Genomic DNA, 15,953 nt, shown 5'->3' on the forward strand with positions numbered 1-15,953 from the left:
GATGAGCTAGCCAAACAAGGTGCTGTTGTTGGGCAGGAATGGCAGCCACCGATTGAGGACATTGGGGAACAGAAAGGAAAACAGGTTAAGGTAATGGATTTGATAGAAGAGCAGAAGAAAGATGGAGAATTGAAAAACTGATAGAAGGAGTAGAGTCAGATACGTATAAAGAGTACAAGGGGATATATATTCAGGATGGAATAGTTTTATCTGAAGGAAAATTTGTAGTGCCAGAGGAGGGACGAAACCAAATAATCCACTGGTACCATGACTTATGGGGACATAAAGGGACAGAGAGTAGCCTAGAAAGGATAAAGGAGGAGTGCTGGTAGCCTGGAATGAAAGGTGACGTGGAACACTACGTCAAGAGTTGTTTGATTTGTGCACAACACAACCCGGATAGAAATGTCAAGAAAATGTCCGACATACTAGACCAGTAGAAGGGCCTTGGACTAATTTACAGATAGACTATGTAGGACGTTTACCCCCCACTCCAGGAGGGTTTAAATACATTCTAGTAATAGTAGATACGTTTGCCAAATGGGTGGAAGCTTTCCCAACCAGAACACATACAGCCAAAATCACCGCGAAAATTCTATTAGAAAGGGTATTCACTTGGTGGGGTTTTCCCGGAAGCATAGAATCAGATCGGGGAACACATTTTACAGCCCATGTAATGCAAAATGCAATGACCCTCTTTGGGGTCAAACAGAAATTCCGCATACCCTATAGACCACAGTCTGGTGGAATTGTGGAAAGGATGAATCGGACATGAAAAACATGATAGCTAAAATGGTACAGCAGCATAAGGAGACCTGGCAGGTTGTTTTGCCCTATGTGTTGATGGCAGTCAGGAATACCATAGCTTCATCAACACGTTATACTCCCGATAAACTCATGACAGGAAGGGATATGAGAGGACTGGAGGGGTTGGTAGGTTTGGACTTGTCCGAACCTGAGGTGGACAGTATTATTTCAGGAAAATGGGTACAACAATTAGTAGAAACAGTGAGGGAAGCAAATTACGTGGCAGCTCACCAACAGGGAAAGAAGAGACAGCAAAGTAAGGCTTATTTCGATGCAAAAGCTAGCCCAATAGAGTTGGACCTTGGACAAAGGGTAATGATCAGAATATACCTGCCCATCTCATTTCTGAGTCCAAAGTTCGCCAGTCCCTATGAGATCGTAGATAAAGCTAGTCCATCTGTATACAAAGTATTGACGGCACTAGACAAGAGTGGCTGGAATCACATTAATCAGCTAAAGCTAGTAGGAGAAAAACAAGATAATCACAGTTGGCATGTGATGCTTGATGCTACCGATGTTCCAATCGAAGGACAGGGAGATCAAGAGCAGGATCAACTGTGGATCCAAGCGGAAGTGTTTGAAAGACAACCTGATGTTGTACATCCACATACAGAGGGAAATTGAAGGAAAAAACGAAAGAACAATAAAGAAAACAGGGGAAGCAAGTGGGCCCGGAGAAATGGACGGTTAGAATCAGAAACAAATTGGGAAGAAGATATCGACAGTCTGGCTCAGTGTATGGAGAGACTGGACTTAAAATAGGATAAGAAAGAAACTGTAAATAAGAACAGAAATTAATCTTGTCCAGCCCACAATGAAGAGGGTGATGCATTGCATTTCAATTGGATTGACCATATTTGGGACTATGGGTGAATCCGGATTGGAGCTATCACGAAGAATGAATGTGCTGGAAGCAGTGGCGACGTGGGAAGACTATCCTGTGGCCATAAACAACTTTGCTCGGCAGATCAAGATAGTTCGAACCAAAAAAGGACAGCGAGAAGATTTAAATTTGTATTATGCGGGAGTAGATGGTTTGGCGTGCACGGGAAAAACATTGGGTATACAGGAGGGAACAGAGGTTTGACCTTAACTAACAGAGTGTTTGGTACCTGTGAAGAGGATAGAGGAAGATATTATGTTGGTGCAGTGTTTCATATTCCCCGACATGGAAGTAATTTGACCTACGCTTTGAAGAGAGTCCATAATGTGGGCAAGTACCAGGAGGGTATTTGGATATCCTTGCGTAACCCTCCATCTCATGCTATTGTAATGGATGGTGTTGAAAAAGGGGTAGATTTGTCAAAATGTCATCAAGGGGGGAATCACTGGGCCTGTCCGGAAGAGACAACGAGACAGAAACTTACAAATTGTGGGCTCAGCACCTATGAAAATTGTTCATTTTCCATTCTGCCTGTAAATAACCAGACCTTTTTACAATATGCCCTTGTCGGGCAAACATATTACATAGCCACGGCTGCTATGAACTAGAACAAGGGATGGAAACAGTGCCCTCTGGAGGGACACAATGTCGCCATTCACAATGTAACCTCGGATTTGGTTGTTGGTGGACAAGTACTGCCTCGGCCAATAAGGAGGATAGTGATAAAGGAAAATCTTATGGTCCAGCGTACTGATACAGATCAAGAGGTACGGGAATATATTGCCACTGAATTACCACTCATCCCACACCTGACAGCAGATTGGGCACAAATAGCAGAAGAGGCAAAAGAGATAATTCATCAATGGAATAAACACACTAAAACAATTAGAACTCATGCTGACAAGGCAAATGAACAGTTGCGTGACCCAGGGTTTTGGAATAAGTTTTGGAATTGGGGATTTAATGTTCAAATACATCCATGGGTCAGAATTGTATCACATATTGCTGTCATAGCGACTCTATGTGCGCTAATAATTATTGTCTTCAATGTATATCAGCTTAGAAGGTGGAAAATGAACTTCTGCGAAGATTGGATGACGGGACTATAATGTAACAGAAGGAACGGTTATCAATATAAACAAAAAACAGGGACAAATAACTGTATATACTAAGTTTTATAACATATCTTTTTATATGTAACGGTATTGCACAATTAATGGGGGACAATGACGTTCTCAGGAATGGTTCACAGAGCAGAGAAACCTGATGATCCTAAGATATGTATCTTTTGATCAAGAGGGGGGAGATTTTGGCCAGGGGCTGCAGGAAACACAGAATCAGTTACAAACTGCTGGGATTGTTTGACCTGTGGTAACCTGGAGCTCGGACAGTGGCCTGTGCTGGTAAAAACCAGTTTGAACTAATTACTTTATGGGACAAGACAAAGAACAGGACGCAGGAAAAGGGCCTAATTTGGACACGGTGTGATACCGGGGTCTTTGGGCCTGGACCAATTAAGAGAAGCTGTGAACGAGGTGATCAAGCTTAATCCAACCGGAAAGACACAGCTCAAATTTGCAGAGATAAGCAATAGGATAAGAATAGAGCTTTTTGGGCATAGAACCAGCGAAAACTCCGGAGATCAACCATCGTGGAAGCGGAAGACCCTGCGTGAGCGATGCGGCGACGACGTAGAAGTAGAGAGAGAATGGAACGCTTGGCCAGCGTTAACTCTCCCTTTTTCGGGTAATATACTTTGTATTCTGTGACTAAGACAGGGAAAGGTCAGAGGAACCTAGTGGGTGTGCTTATGAATTCTAGAAAGTTTTGTTATTAACTGTATACCTCAGGGGAGTCGTATGTTTTTGTCTAAGTGTATAAGCCTTATTCTTACATTGTACAACAACGTGAATAAAGTAAATGGATAGATAAAGAAAGGACTGAATTCACCCTCTTTGTACCAAGCCAAGTAACTGTAGCTGTGGACAAGGGGGAGTTGACTCCACTCCACGGTTAACAGATGATATTCTGTTCACAGGAGGGGTATTGGAGGGAAGTCTGTTCACAGGAGGAGTATCAGAGGGTAGTCTGATCACAGGAGGGGTATTAGAAGGAAGTTTGTTCACAGGAGGGGTATTAGAGGGCGGTCTGTTCACGGGAAGGGTATTAGAGGGAAGTTTGTTCATAGGACGGCTATTAGATGGGGGTCTCTTCACAGGAGGCGTATTAGAGGTGGTCTGTTCGCTGGAGGGCTATTAGATGGGGGTCAGTTCGCAGGAGGTGCATTAGAGGGGAGTCTGTTCACAGGAGGGTATTAGAGGGAAGTCTGTTCACAGGAGGGGTATTAGAGGGAAGTCTGCTCACAGGAGGTGTATTAGATGGGATTCTGCTCACAGGAGGGGTACAAGATGGGGGTCTGTTCACAGGAGGGGGAGAACACTGGAGTCTGTTCACAGGAGGGCTATTAGAGGGACGTTTGTTCATAGGACGGCTATTAGAGGGGAGTCTCTTCACAGGAGGCGTATTAGAGGTGGTCTGTTCGCTGGAGGGCTATTAGATGGGTATCAGTTCGCAGGAGGTGCATTAGAGGGGAGTCTGTTCACAGGAGGGTATTAGAGGGAGGTCTGTTCACAGGAGGGGTATTAGAGGGAAGTCTGCTCGCAGGAGGTGTATTAGATGGGATTCTGTTCACAGGAGGGGTACAAGATGGGGGTCTGTTCACAGGAGGGGGAGAAGATTGGAGTCTGTTCACAGGAGGGCTATTAGAGGGAAGTCTGCTCACAGGAGCGGTGTTAGATGAGATTCTGTTCACAGGAGGGGTATTAGAGGCGAGTCTGTTCACAGGAGGTGCAGTAGATGGGAGCCTGTTCACAGGAGTGGTATTAGATGGGGACCTGTTCGCAGGAGGGGTATTAGAGGGAAATCTGTTCGCAGGAGGGGTATTAGATGGGCGTCTGGTAGCAGGAGGGTTATTAGAGGGATCTCTGCTCACAGGTGTATGAGATGGGAGCCTGCTCACAGGAAAGGTATTAGATGTGGCTCTGTTCACAGGAGGAGTATTAAGTGGGGGTCTGTTCACAGGAAGGTTATTAGATGTGGGTCTGTTCGAAGGAGGGGTATCAGATGGGACTCTGTTCGCAGGAGGGGTAGTAATTGGAAGTCAGTTCACAGGAGATGTGCTAGATGGGAGCCAGTTCACAGGGGGTATTAGATGGGGTCTGTTCACAGGAGGGTTATTAGATGGTGGTCTGTTCGCAGGAGGGGTATTAGATGGGAGTCAGTTCACAGGAGGGGTATTAGATGGGGAAGGGTCTGTTTGCAGGGAGGAATTTGCACGGCGGGCGAAATATTGCAGTGTAAATTAATTGTGGGGGTATCTTTTCAGGGGGGTGGAAGTGGAATTTGCAAAGGGAAATATTTGGTGGGGGTGGTTTAGCGGTGGGGGGGATATTTTCCGGAGGGGAGAGAAATATTTGCCGTGTGGTGGGGGGGGGGGGGGGGGGAGAGAAAGAAAGAGAGAAAGTGAAAGAGAGAGAAAGAAAGCAGAGACATTGAAAGAGAGAGACAGAGAAAGTCGGAAAGGGGCAGCAAAGAGAGAGATCAGAGGGAAAGAGAAAGAGAGGGACAAAGTTGCAAAGCAGCAAAAAAAGAGAGAGAAAGCAGACAAAAAGAGAGAGAGTGATAGAGAGAGAAAGCAGAGAAACAGAGGGAGAAAGAGAAAGTCAGAAAGGGGCAGAAAAGAGAGAGAAAGGAGGGCAAGAGAGTGAATGTGAGGGAGAATGTTGGAAAGTGGCAGAGAGAGAGAAAGAGAGAGAAAGCAGAGAAAGTGAAAGAGAGAGAAAGTCGGAAAACTGCAAGAGAGAGAGAGAGAGAGAAAGTCGGGAAAGGGAGAGTAGGGAGAAATTTGAAAAGCGGCAAAGAAAGAGTGAGAAAGTGGAGAGAGAGAGAGGGAAACAGAGAGAAAATAGAAAGCAGAGCGAGAGAGGGGGTAACAGAGGGAAAATAGAGAAAGTGAAAGAAAGAGAGAGGGAAAGTCGGAAAGGGGCAAAGCAAGAGAGAGAAAGCAGAGAAAGGGAGAGAGGGAGAGAAAGCATAGAAAGAGGGAGAGAAAGCAGAGAAAGAGAGAGAGAAAGTCAGAAAGAGGCAAAGGAAGAGAGAGGGCGAGCAAGAGAGAGAGAAACACAATGACTCAGAGAGGCAGAGACTGAAGGGAAGAGACTGCGATTGAGGGAGAGAGAGTTAATAAAGATGTGATACTTACCATCCCACAACGTCTGTGCTCCATCGTTGGACTCTAACACCTTCCCTCCATCAGCTCGTCCATGGGGAAAAGATCCTGGACAGAAGCATTGGGGTGGGAATTGGAGAAAATGGTCAGGACTGGGACAGAGAGAGGAATTCAGACTGGACTCTCTCTCACACACTCAGTGTAATCAGTTCCAATTCATCTGGGCATAGAGACTGAGACACAGAAACTCACCTTCATAAACCAGCCGCATGGAAAGAAAGAATGGAGGCTGATGTTGTCCTAATATATCCCAGAACCTGTCACTCAAAACAGCCAGTCCACCCAAAATACAGCTCAGCCAACCAGCTCTCAGCTTCCTCCATCTGGACACTCCCTCCCAGATGTGGGACAGTCCAAGGTGAGTGCAAACAGGGAATGGGGGAGAGAGGGATATTCCAGCCATATCCCAAATGGACCATTCCAGACAGAAACCTGTCTGTCTGTCTCTCTCCCGCTCCCTCCCCCGAAAACCTCATCAACAGTGCAGAAAAGCTGCTGCAATTTAAAGCATGGAGATGCCGGTTTGGATAATGGGCGTTTAACACTCATTGCACTAAATGTCTTTCACTATTCACCTCCAGTTTACAGAAAGTTCAGAAAATTACTGACAATGTCTCACTGCAGTTACCTTGAAATTCTGGCAAAGAGTTTTTGCTGGAGATGCCTGCTTGACTGCAGTATAAACAGGCAGTTTTTATTCGGATTGTCAATTCCACTGTGTGACAAAGCCTGAAACTACAGCCAAGTTAATGATGCAGCCAAAGGAACTTTTACAACTGGTGACATTTCACACAACAGTTGTGACCCATATTTACAGCTGTATTTGTCAATGATTCTTTGCACTTTATTTAATGCTGCTGTATTTATGTATTACCCTTTACTCATTGGAAAACAAATCTTTCTTGACATTTACCACTTTAATGTTACAAGGGTTTACAAACTGGGAAATGGCCATTTAACACAACTTGTATGAAAGATCTTCCACTTTTCAACTCCAGTTTATATAAAGCTCAGTGATAAAGACCTCCACATTCTGACAAAAAGTTTTTGCTGCTGCAATAAAATGTCACTTGTTTCCCTTTGCTTCCTGACTGTTTCTGTCCGATGCTTGCCTGGGGGATTCGGAGGGATTTTTCTTCATCGCTTGTCCAAATTAAGAAGGTTCCATCTCCTCCGCAGCTGCTGTCCTGGAGAAATTGATTGTATTCAAAATCTTACCCTCAGTTTGGAGTCTTGAAGAGAGACTGTTTACACTAGCAGAGGGGTGAAACAAATAGGCATGGAGTTATTATGTCTGGAATTCACTGTCTGACAGTGAATTCTGAAAGCAGAATTAATATTCATTTTCAAAAGACAATTGGATCAAAACTTCAATTACTCTGAGTTATAGAAGAGAAGATAGCAGCATAGAAAGAGAAGTGTGTGTGTGAGAGAGAGAGATATGTCATAAAGTTAGTGATGAAGATCTCAACACAGCTTAGAGAGATTTTCTTTGCAAATGATTGCCTGAGTTCAATTTGCTGCTGTTGCTTTATTTATGCATTACCTTTAATCACTCAAAATAATTTTCCAAACAGGAACCATTTTAATGTTACAAACGCTTACATAGAAGGAAAACAACCATTTAACACAAATTGTATTGAAATTATTTTATTCAGCATTTCAAGTTTTCATAAAGTAAATTAATCACACTTATGGAAACTTTCAAACTCTCATGAACAGAGAAACTCCCATCAGCAATGGCTCACCATCTCCATCTGCTGGTGTCCATGTCTCATTGCAGTTACAGTCCCCCTCTCACCATCTGCATCTGCCAGTGTCACCGTCTTACTGCAGTTACTGGCCCCTCTCACCATCTCCATCTGCTGGTGTCCATGTCTCATTGCAGTTCTGTCCCCCTCTCACCATCTCCATCTGCCGGTATCCCTGCCTCACTGCAGTTACTGTCCCTGCCTCACCATCTCCATCTGCTGGTGTCCCTGTCTCAGTGCACTTACTGTCCCCCTCTCACCATCTCAAACTGCTGGTGTCCCTGTCTCGCTGCAGTTACTGCCCATCTCACTGCCTCGCAGTCACTGCCGTTTGCAGCTTTGTCCACTGTCGGCGTTTGTTGACAAAGCAACCACTAGGTCGCGTTGTACTGGCACATGCGCAAATGTACATTGTTCCAGTTAAACATCAGGGTCTGCCACGTTCAGGCAGCTGCCAGGACTAAAGATGGCGCCGGTCAAATAATCACAAAGGCGGGTGGGGGGGTGGGGGGAGCGGCGGAATGGGATTTAGTTCCAGTGTTTGAAACCCTTCTGCTCTTTCTATGATTTCACTAATTTCGCAATGAGATTAAGAGGGTATTTCACCGCCTTTTTCAGCTCCTGTCTGAATTTAGTCTGGGTCACAATGTAAATACATGTGTTGGTGCAGGAACTGAGGACCTGCAGAATCTTTGATGTTTGACTTGTGATAAAGAGAGGGTCAGTGTAGGAGGAATAATATCGAATATCTGCAAGTCGCAAATAAATGCTATACACAACCCGGGTCACCCATAACAGTATAAAACTGCCGGATATACTGAAGAGTAAAATAATTGATTTCTTGCGATTCTCCATCTCTGGGTCCTTGCGATTCTCTGCATTGCTGTGGCGCCGGAATCCCCTGCGGACTTTACTGGAGAATGAAATCCGTCTGACAGTCAGAACATTGAGCAGCAAAATCAGAAAGAACGGGACACAAGGGGTTAAAATGCGGTCAAACAATTCAAATGCCCCCCATATGATGGAAGTATAGAAGCTCAGTTTATAATGACAACCCATGGGAACATTATCAATAATGTAACGTTGTTCCTTTGTAAAGTACCAGGGGAGAGACTCTAAACAGCCCAGCACACTCACTGTTCCAACAACCACAGCCGCCGTTTTCTCACTGCAATATTTTGCTTTAAGCTTCTCGCAACAAATGGCCACAAATCTATCAAAGGTGAAAGTCACTGTGAGCCAGACAGAAACATCTGTGGATGCAGAAAGCAGAACCTGAATGAGAGAACACACAGGAGTAATTCTCAGGAATGAATATGGGAAATAAATTGCAACAATCCAGCTCAATATGGGATCAGTGATAACGACCAGGAGATCAGACACTGCCATTCCCACCAGGTAGATGGTGATACATTTGGAGAGACCGCACTTTCCTCGGGACAGGATCACAATCGCAACTAAGTTAACTGGAAGAGAGAGAAAGGAAGCAGATAAATTACTGTTCAGACCTGGAGCCAACGCAGCAGTTTGACAAGATCTGGGCTGAAATTTACAGCTTAATTGCTGCATCGAGCAGTGAAAACTGATTCGTTGACCTGGCAGTGCTTTGCCACAGTGAAATGTTTGAAGACACAGTTATTTATAATGAATTGGGAAATTGATGCAGAAAGTGAATAAAGTCAGCACCGGATCGACTGGAAGTACTGAATGATGATGCAGTGCCAGTGGGGAAATGAGAGGGGATTTGCAGAGTTGGAATCCAATGGGTTAATTGGGAATTTGTCTCTCGACTGTTGGTTGGAAAGGTGTGGTGAGAGCGTGATGTGTCGCTGGTTTGTTGCTCAGGGTTCAGGGAACGGACAGGGACTGTTACAAAATGGGAAAGGGATGAAAACTGCAGCACAGAGTTTGAGTATCAGCCATGATCTAGAATGGCGGAGCAGGCTCCAAGGGCAGAATGGCTTCCTCCTGCTCCTATGTTCCTTTATTCCTATCAGGTTGGTCGAGGCAGTTGAAGGTGGAGGCAGAGAGTGCGACTGCGAGGGAGAGAAGGAAAAGGACATGTTGGAGATCGAGGGGAGACTGGAGCAGATGGTTTGGGAAAGTGGATAAACTGAAGCAATGGATGAGGAGACTGAGGATTTAATACAGTGAGAGAAGAGGCTGAGATTCACAGGAAGACACTGCAGCAGAGTGTTAGAGGGAATCTAATCTATAGATCCCAGCAATACAACTCAATTAATACATTCAAACAATAATCCCTGTGGTTATTGGTGTTGGAGAACAGTTCATTGTTTATATAATATAGTCAATATATTTAGTCAGTACAGACAATTAAATATAACGTTAAATATATTTCTGATATCAGCCTCGCTCTTTATTGAATTCAGCAGTCACAGAGATTTTAAAGTGCAGTATTTAAATAATGAATTACCATCAATGTCGAACTGATTATGTTCAGTTCATTCAGTCATTAAGTAAGGAAAAGGAACTTTCTGCAAAACAAAATGAGGACCTGACAGAAATCTACACAGAGGATCAAGCCCAACAGGAAAGTGAACACAATCTGACAACAGATAACTTCAACTCACAGTTTCTCTCACTAATTGTTCTGGACATCCCAGCAGTTTATGTAGTGAATTATTCACACTGCTGCTTCTTTCTCTTTCTCTTTACTTCTGCTGATCTCTTTCCCTCGGTTTCGTTCTCCCTGCTCCTTTTCTCCTTCCCTATCTCTCCGGAGTACTCACATCCTGTAAATTGTTACTTAATGATGCTTTTCACATATGATTTATTCCTAACATTCTGCGCCTGTGTTCTGTTCACCAGCCCCAGTTTCAATGATTCTATTCTCATAGTAAGTTTGTTCAATGGTGAAACCTCTTTGAATAATTTAATGTATCTGCAGAACACGCAAGTCTCCACCTATTCAACTGCACTATTCACTTCATCTGCAATAAATGGAATAAACAGGACCGAAAGCTACTTCCAGACACACCTCACAATCATTGAAATTCCTCCTCCTGGAATTATGAAGTAATCTGTTATAATGTGGGATTGTTTAATTAATAAAACATCAACATCAGCGCTGCAGCTGATAATCTACAGATAAATGGAAAGGTTCTTGATTCCAACTGATAGAGTGTAAACCAATAAAACATCATATCAATACTTTCTACTTTACAATGTAGTCCAGTGACAGTGAAGGTCCACAGTGAAGCAGAGAAGGAGATGTGAAAGTGTCAGCAGCAAACTCAGTAGCCAGACCTCTGAAGCAGCATCAGACAAACACAGAATGAAATAATATTTGATAACAGTGATAACCAATAAATACGTTGAAATCCCATTTAAACTGAGCCATGTTATTGGGGAGGGGGGAAATTATGCTGTTCGCTTGTAACACTGAGTCAGTGAGATATCTCATCATCAATCAATGAAAAAAAATCCTAAAAATATTCCAGGACCGGTTAGATTCGCATCAGGAAACTGTTTAAAGCTCCTAATGGTCTGATTGTTGATCCTAACCGAGACATCTCATTCAAATACATTCAATACACAGAATAATCTAGTGACAATACCACGGTTACTGAAGCCAATACCATTAAAGTCATAATACAACTGCTGCAAGACTGAAAGAGTAGACAATGAGGAGATGCCATCAGTTAATCAGTAAAATCAGGAAATGAACAGGCAGCTGAATAATACACACAGTGAGAAATAATACCGAGTACAGCAGCACAGTTAACATCGATTGACACCATTAAGAGCTGAGATACTGGCTTACCAGGAACACCAATTGCGGCAGGTGCAGGATAACAAATTAATATGAACTGAATGAATGCTGGATATCCCATTTCTGTGAGAAGCAAAGACTTCTATTAGCCTGGAATCCACAGATCCAGCAGGCACTCTGAGTTGATCCATTCCATTGGGTCCAGATTTATACAGGGGATAATCCACCACTGACACGGTTATACCCCTGATCATTGCTATTAGTTACAGTCACCTGAACAAACACATTACATCAGCAGCTTTGACTCTGATGTAAATAATGTGGTGGATAAAACAACATCATTTCAATGTCAATGATATTTTCTTAGTGAGACCACTCTCGGATTTAATCTGAAAACGGTACTCATGCTTCAATTATGAATGGCGTAATTTACATTTTCCATATTATTGTATTGACCTTGTTCACTCCTGGCATTGCTATTGTAAAGGTAACTGATCAGTCTGCAGTGCACAGTGAATCCAGGGTCAAAAACATTTCCATTTCACTCTGTTCCTGCCTTTTCCCAGTTAAAATGCGAACTTTGGGGATCTGATTCGGGACGATCTTCAGGGCTACAGCCCAGAAACTACTGTGGGTGATATTTGGGGACAGACACTGCTCACGTCCATTGGGGAGGCAGTCGCATGGTGATAATTTCACTGGTCAAGTAATCCAGAGGCCCAACCTAGTGGCCTGGTGACTGGTTTTCAAATCCCACCATGACAGCTGTATAAAATAGAGGGAGGTCCGCCTCTCGGAATAAAGAGGAGGGAGCTCCCCCTCTATGTATAAAGTGGAGCGAGCTCCCTCTCTACGTATAAGGTGGAGGGAGCTCCCTCCCTATCTATAAAAATGGAGAGAGCTCCCTCTCTACGTTTAAAGTGGAGGGAGCTACCTCTCTACGTATAAAGTGGAGGGAGCTACCTCTGTATGTATAAAGTGAAGGGAGCTCCCCCTCCACGTATAAAGTGGACAATCTACGACTATTCCCCGCCCTGTTTATTTGGTTGCAGATGGCACAATGTTGAAGTTATGATACCCATGTCTAAGTCATTAATATATATCAAAAAGATCTGTGGTTGTAATCCAAACCCCTGGGGAATACCACTTTACCATCGTCTCTCCTCCTTTTTCTTAACCGTGGAGGCGGAAGATGCGGGCATGGTTCTTAATGAAAACATCGCAACTGTCTTCACAAAAAAGGGAACGACACAGACATTGTAGTCAACGAGGAGGAGTTTGAAATATTGAATGGGATAAACAGCGAGAGAGGAAATATTAAGGGGTATAGCATCTTTGAAAGCTGATAATTCACCAGGCTCAGACTGTTAAGAGGTGCAAGGGAGGAAATAGCTGAGGCTCTGACTATCATTTCCAATCCTCTCTGGTTATAGTCGTGCTGCCAGAGGACTGGAGGACTGCGTATGTTGTACTGTTGATTAACAAGGGAGAAAGTAATATACTGAGTAATTACAGGCCACCCAGCCTAATCACAGCACAGGGCAAATTATTGGGTACAAGGGAATGATTAATTCCTTTCTAGTATTGTGTTTCTCAGTGTCTCCATGTCTCTGTCTCTGTCACATTTTAAGCACTACCCTTACATTGGTGAGGAGTCGGTCTCTGAAATAAATGTCCCAGTGTTGTGGTAACATAAAATGGCCACCGAGAACCAGCCTAAAATGGCTGACTAATGTTTTTGGATTTCCACAGATGATTGAGAGAGGAGAGGGAGAGAGATACGGACAGGCAGATAGAGAGACAAAGAGAGAGTTGGGTTTGACACAGAGTAAATTTACCTCTACGCTGTCCTATGCCACACTCCGAGGGCAGGAACATCATGGGGTGAATACAGAGTGAATCTCATTCTACACTGTCCGAAACAGATAGACAGAGAGACAGAAAGAGAGAAACAGAGAGACATAGACTGACAGGGTGACTGACAGAGAAAGAAGGGTATTTAACAGGGGATATTGGAAGAGGAGGATGCAATTTAACCCCACAACTCTGTTCCGGCATTCAATGAGCTCATAGCTGATCTGTGATTTAACTTACACCTTGATCCTGCCTTTGCCCGTTATCTCTTAATACCTTTGGTGAACAAGAATCTGCCAATCACAGGTTTAAAAATTAACCAATAAGCCATCATGAAGTTTCCACAACTAATATCATGAGAGTGTGATGGCTCCCACAGTGGAATAACTTGCTGGATGTTTAAAATGGAGGCTATTCCTTCTAGATCATCAAAAGTGTCTGCCCAGGCCCCAACTTCATCTCCATTTCTCCCTCTCCCGATGTTTCTTCTCTCCATACCTAGCTCGTATATGTTTGTGTACACAGCAGTGAAGGATTGCATCAAATTAATATATCTTACATTATCCTTTTCATCCAGCTCAGCAATTTCTCTGTCTCCAACTTTGTCCCTCTCTACAGCCCTCTCTCTGCCTTCATATCTAACCCTCTCTCCCTCTGTCTCTCTCCTAGTGTCAGTGATAGCAGGAGGGAGAGACAGAGAGAGAATGTTAAAGGAACTGTAGTCTGTTCCTAAGCTGTGCTGAATCTGTGCTCGGCGTGTTTGATGGGCTGCATTAATCGGCCGTGTACAGTCCTGTACCAGGCTGTGAAGAAGCACAGTATGTTCACTACACTACGGGTCAAATGGATCGAGTCACTCCTGACTGCTACTGGGAAGAGAGACTGACCTTAACATCAAGGCAGCGTTTGGCTGAGTGTGGCATCGAGGAGCCCGAGTAAAATTGAAGTCAGTGGGAATCAGGGGAAAAGCTCTCCACTGGTTGCAATCATACCGAGCAGAAATAAAGATGGTTGTGGTTGTTGGAAGTCAATCATCTCAGTCCCAGGCCATCACTGCAGGAGTTTATCAGGTTATTGTCCTCAGCCCAACCATCTTCAGCTGTGATCCCAGCAGAAAATGTTGGATATACTGAGCAAGACAAGCAGCTTATACAAATTGGAGTTTAGTAGAATGAGAGTTGATCTTATTGAAACATACAGGATTCTGAGTGGACTTTACAGGGCGGATGCTGGGAGAATGTTCCCTTTGTTGGGGAGTCTGCAACAAGGGGGCAGGTACAGTGTGGGTTTAGATACAGTGTAAAGCTGCCTCTATGTATGCCTCTCTTTCACCTCCTCCATCCAGATGGCGAGAGTAGCAGTGAGAAAGACAGGGATAAATATGGAGAATAACAGAGAGAGGGAAGGATAGCAATGGGGAGAGAGTACCAGAGAGAAAGAGGAAGAGATTGGGATGGAGAGTGTTGGTCAATGCTCCTGCAAATCTGCGTGCAGCAGCCTCAAAGGTCCCATGCAGATCCTGTTCCACAATAAATAGCACACGTCTTCAAAGATTCTCCAAAAATTTCAAGGGACAGCGCACGGAAAAAAAAAACTGGACACACACAACATCTAAATTTTCACGGGAACATTGGAGCCAACTGCGGAATATAGGTTTCTTAGCAGCCTGCAGAAGGAAGTGCAACCTCTGCAGATGCGGTGAAACCAAAAGCAGCTGACTTAAAATGGCAAACTGATGTATGTGCAGTTTTTAAAAGGATCTGAGAGAGGAGAGAAGCAGGCATAGACACACACACACAGAAACACACACAAACAGAGGAACAGAGTGACTCAGGGACAGAGAGCGAAAGAAGAATATTTCAATTTTCAAAAGGCATTTGATGAGATCAATCTTCAATTTAAAAACGACAATTGATTTTGCATCAATGTGCGTTTGCAGAAGACACATTCCAAACGACTGCCACCTTTTTCCTGGAGTATCGGATTAACCTGGGTCACTCACTGTGCCTGGCTCAGGCTAAAGTCTCACCTGCCTCAGTCACTGAGACGCTCCTGTATCACTTGCATTAATGTAAGCGGATGCCGGGTTTGGCAGCGGGAATGGCATGCAGGATTAGGACGACTGCTCATGTGAAGGATAAGCATCAGTAATCCCTCAGAGAATCAGAACAGACCAGGGCGAATCAAAAAAAGGAAACCTGTGTTGAATTTGTGAGCCTCGCTTTCTGGAATTCTTCAGTGCTTAGTGAGAATGTTGAGCCAGTGACATTTTGCCCCTGTGGGATGAATAGATACTATATGAACGTATTACAACAGTAAGGTACCTTGTGTACTGTAAATATGGACTGAAACCACAATGTATCTGATCAATTTTCAGCTGAATACTATGACTACAGTTATACCTGCTATCCTGTGAGAATGTACATAAGACACGATGGGATGAAGTCAAAGTGGCCACTGTTGAATTTGCAACCTTGATCTTTGTGTGAACACAAGGTTTAAGTAAGTTATCAATATTCAATGCTCAATTGACTTGTACAAATAAACACTTAACAGACATCGCTATGGAATGTGCTATATGCTGCATTCTCAAGACAAGATATGGACAATGACAGAAAAAAATGAAGTGATGGGGAA

The 15,953-nt window shown here is 43.8% G+C and overlaps 1 protein-coding gene across 1 annotated transcript; it reads right to left on the bottom strand.

Moving 5' to 3' along the window:
* Positions 1-2,718: 2,718 nt before the first annotated feature.
* On the bottom strand, positions 2,719-9,298 carry LOC137356432 (probable G-protein coupled receptor 139). The gene is made up of 2 exons (XM_068022325.1): positions 8,312-9,298; positions 2,719-2,793 (listed from the first exon to the last, which is right to left on the bottom strand). Exons 1-2 carry the CDS (start codon positions 9,296-9,298, stop codon positions 2,719-2,721), a joined length of 1,062 nt encoding a protein of 353 aa, XP_067878426.1.
* Positions 9,299-15,953: the final 6,655 nt, after the last annotated feature.

Source organism: Heterodontus francisci, chromosome 45 (genome assembly GCF_036365525.1).
Source record: "Heterodontus francisci isolate sHetFra1 chromosome 45, sHetFra1.hap1, whole genome shotgun sequence".
Taxonomy (NCBI): domain Eukaryota; kingdom Metazoa; phylum Chordata; class Chondrichthyes; order Heterodontiformes; family Heterodontidae; genus Heterodontus; species Heterodontus francisci.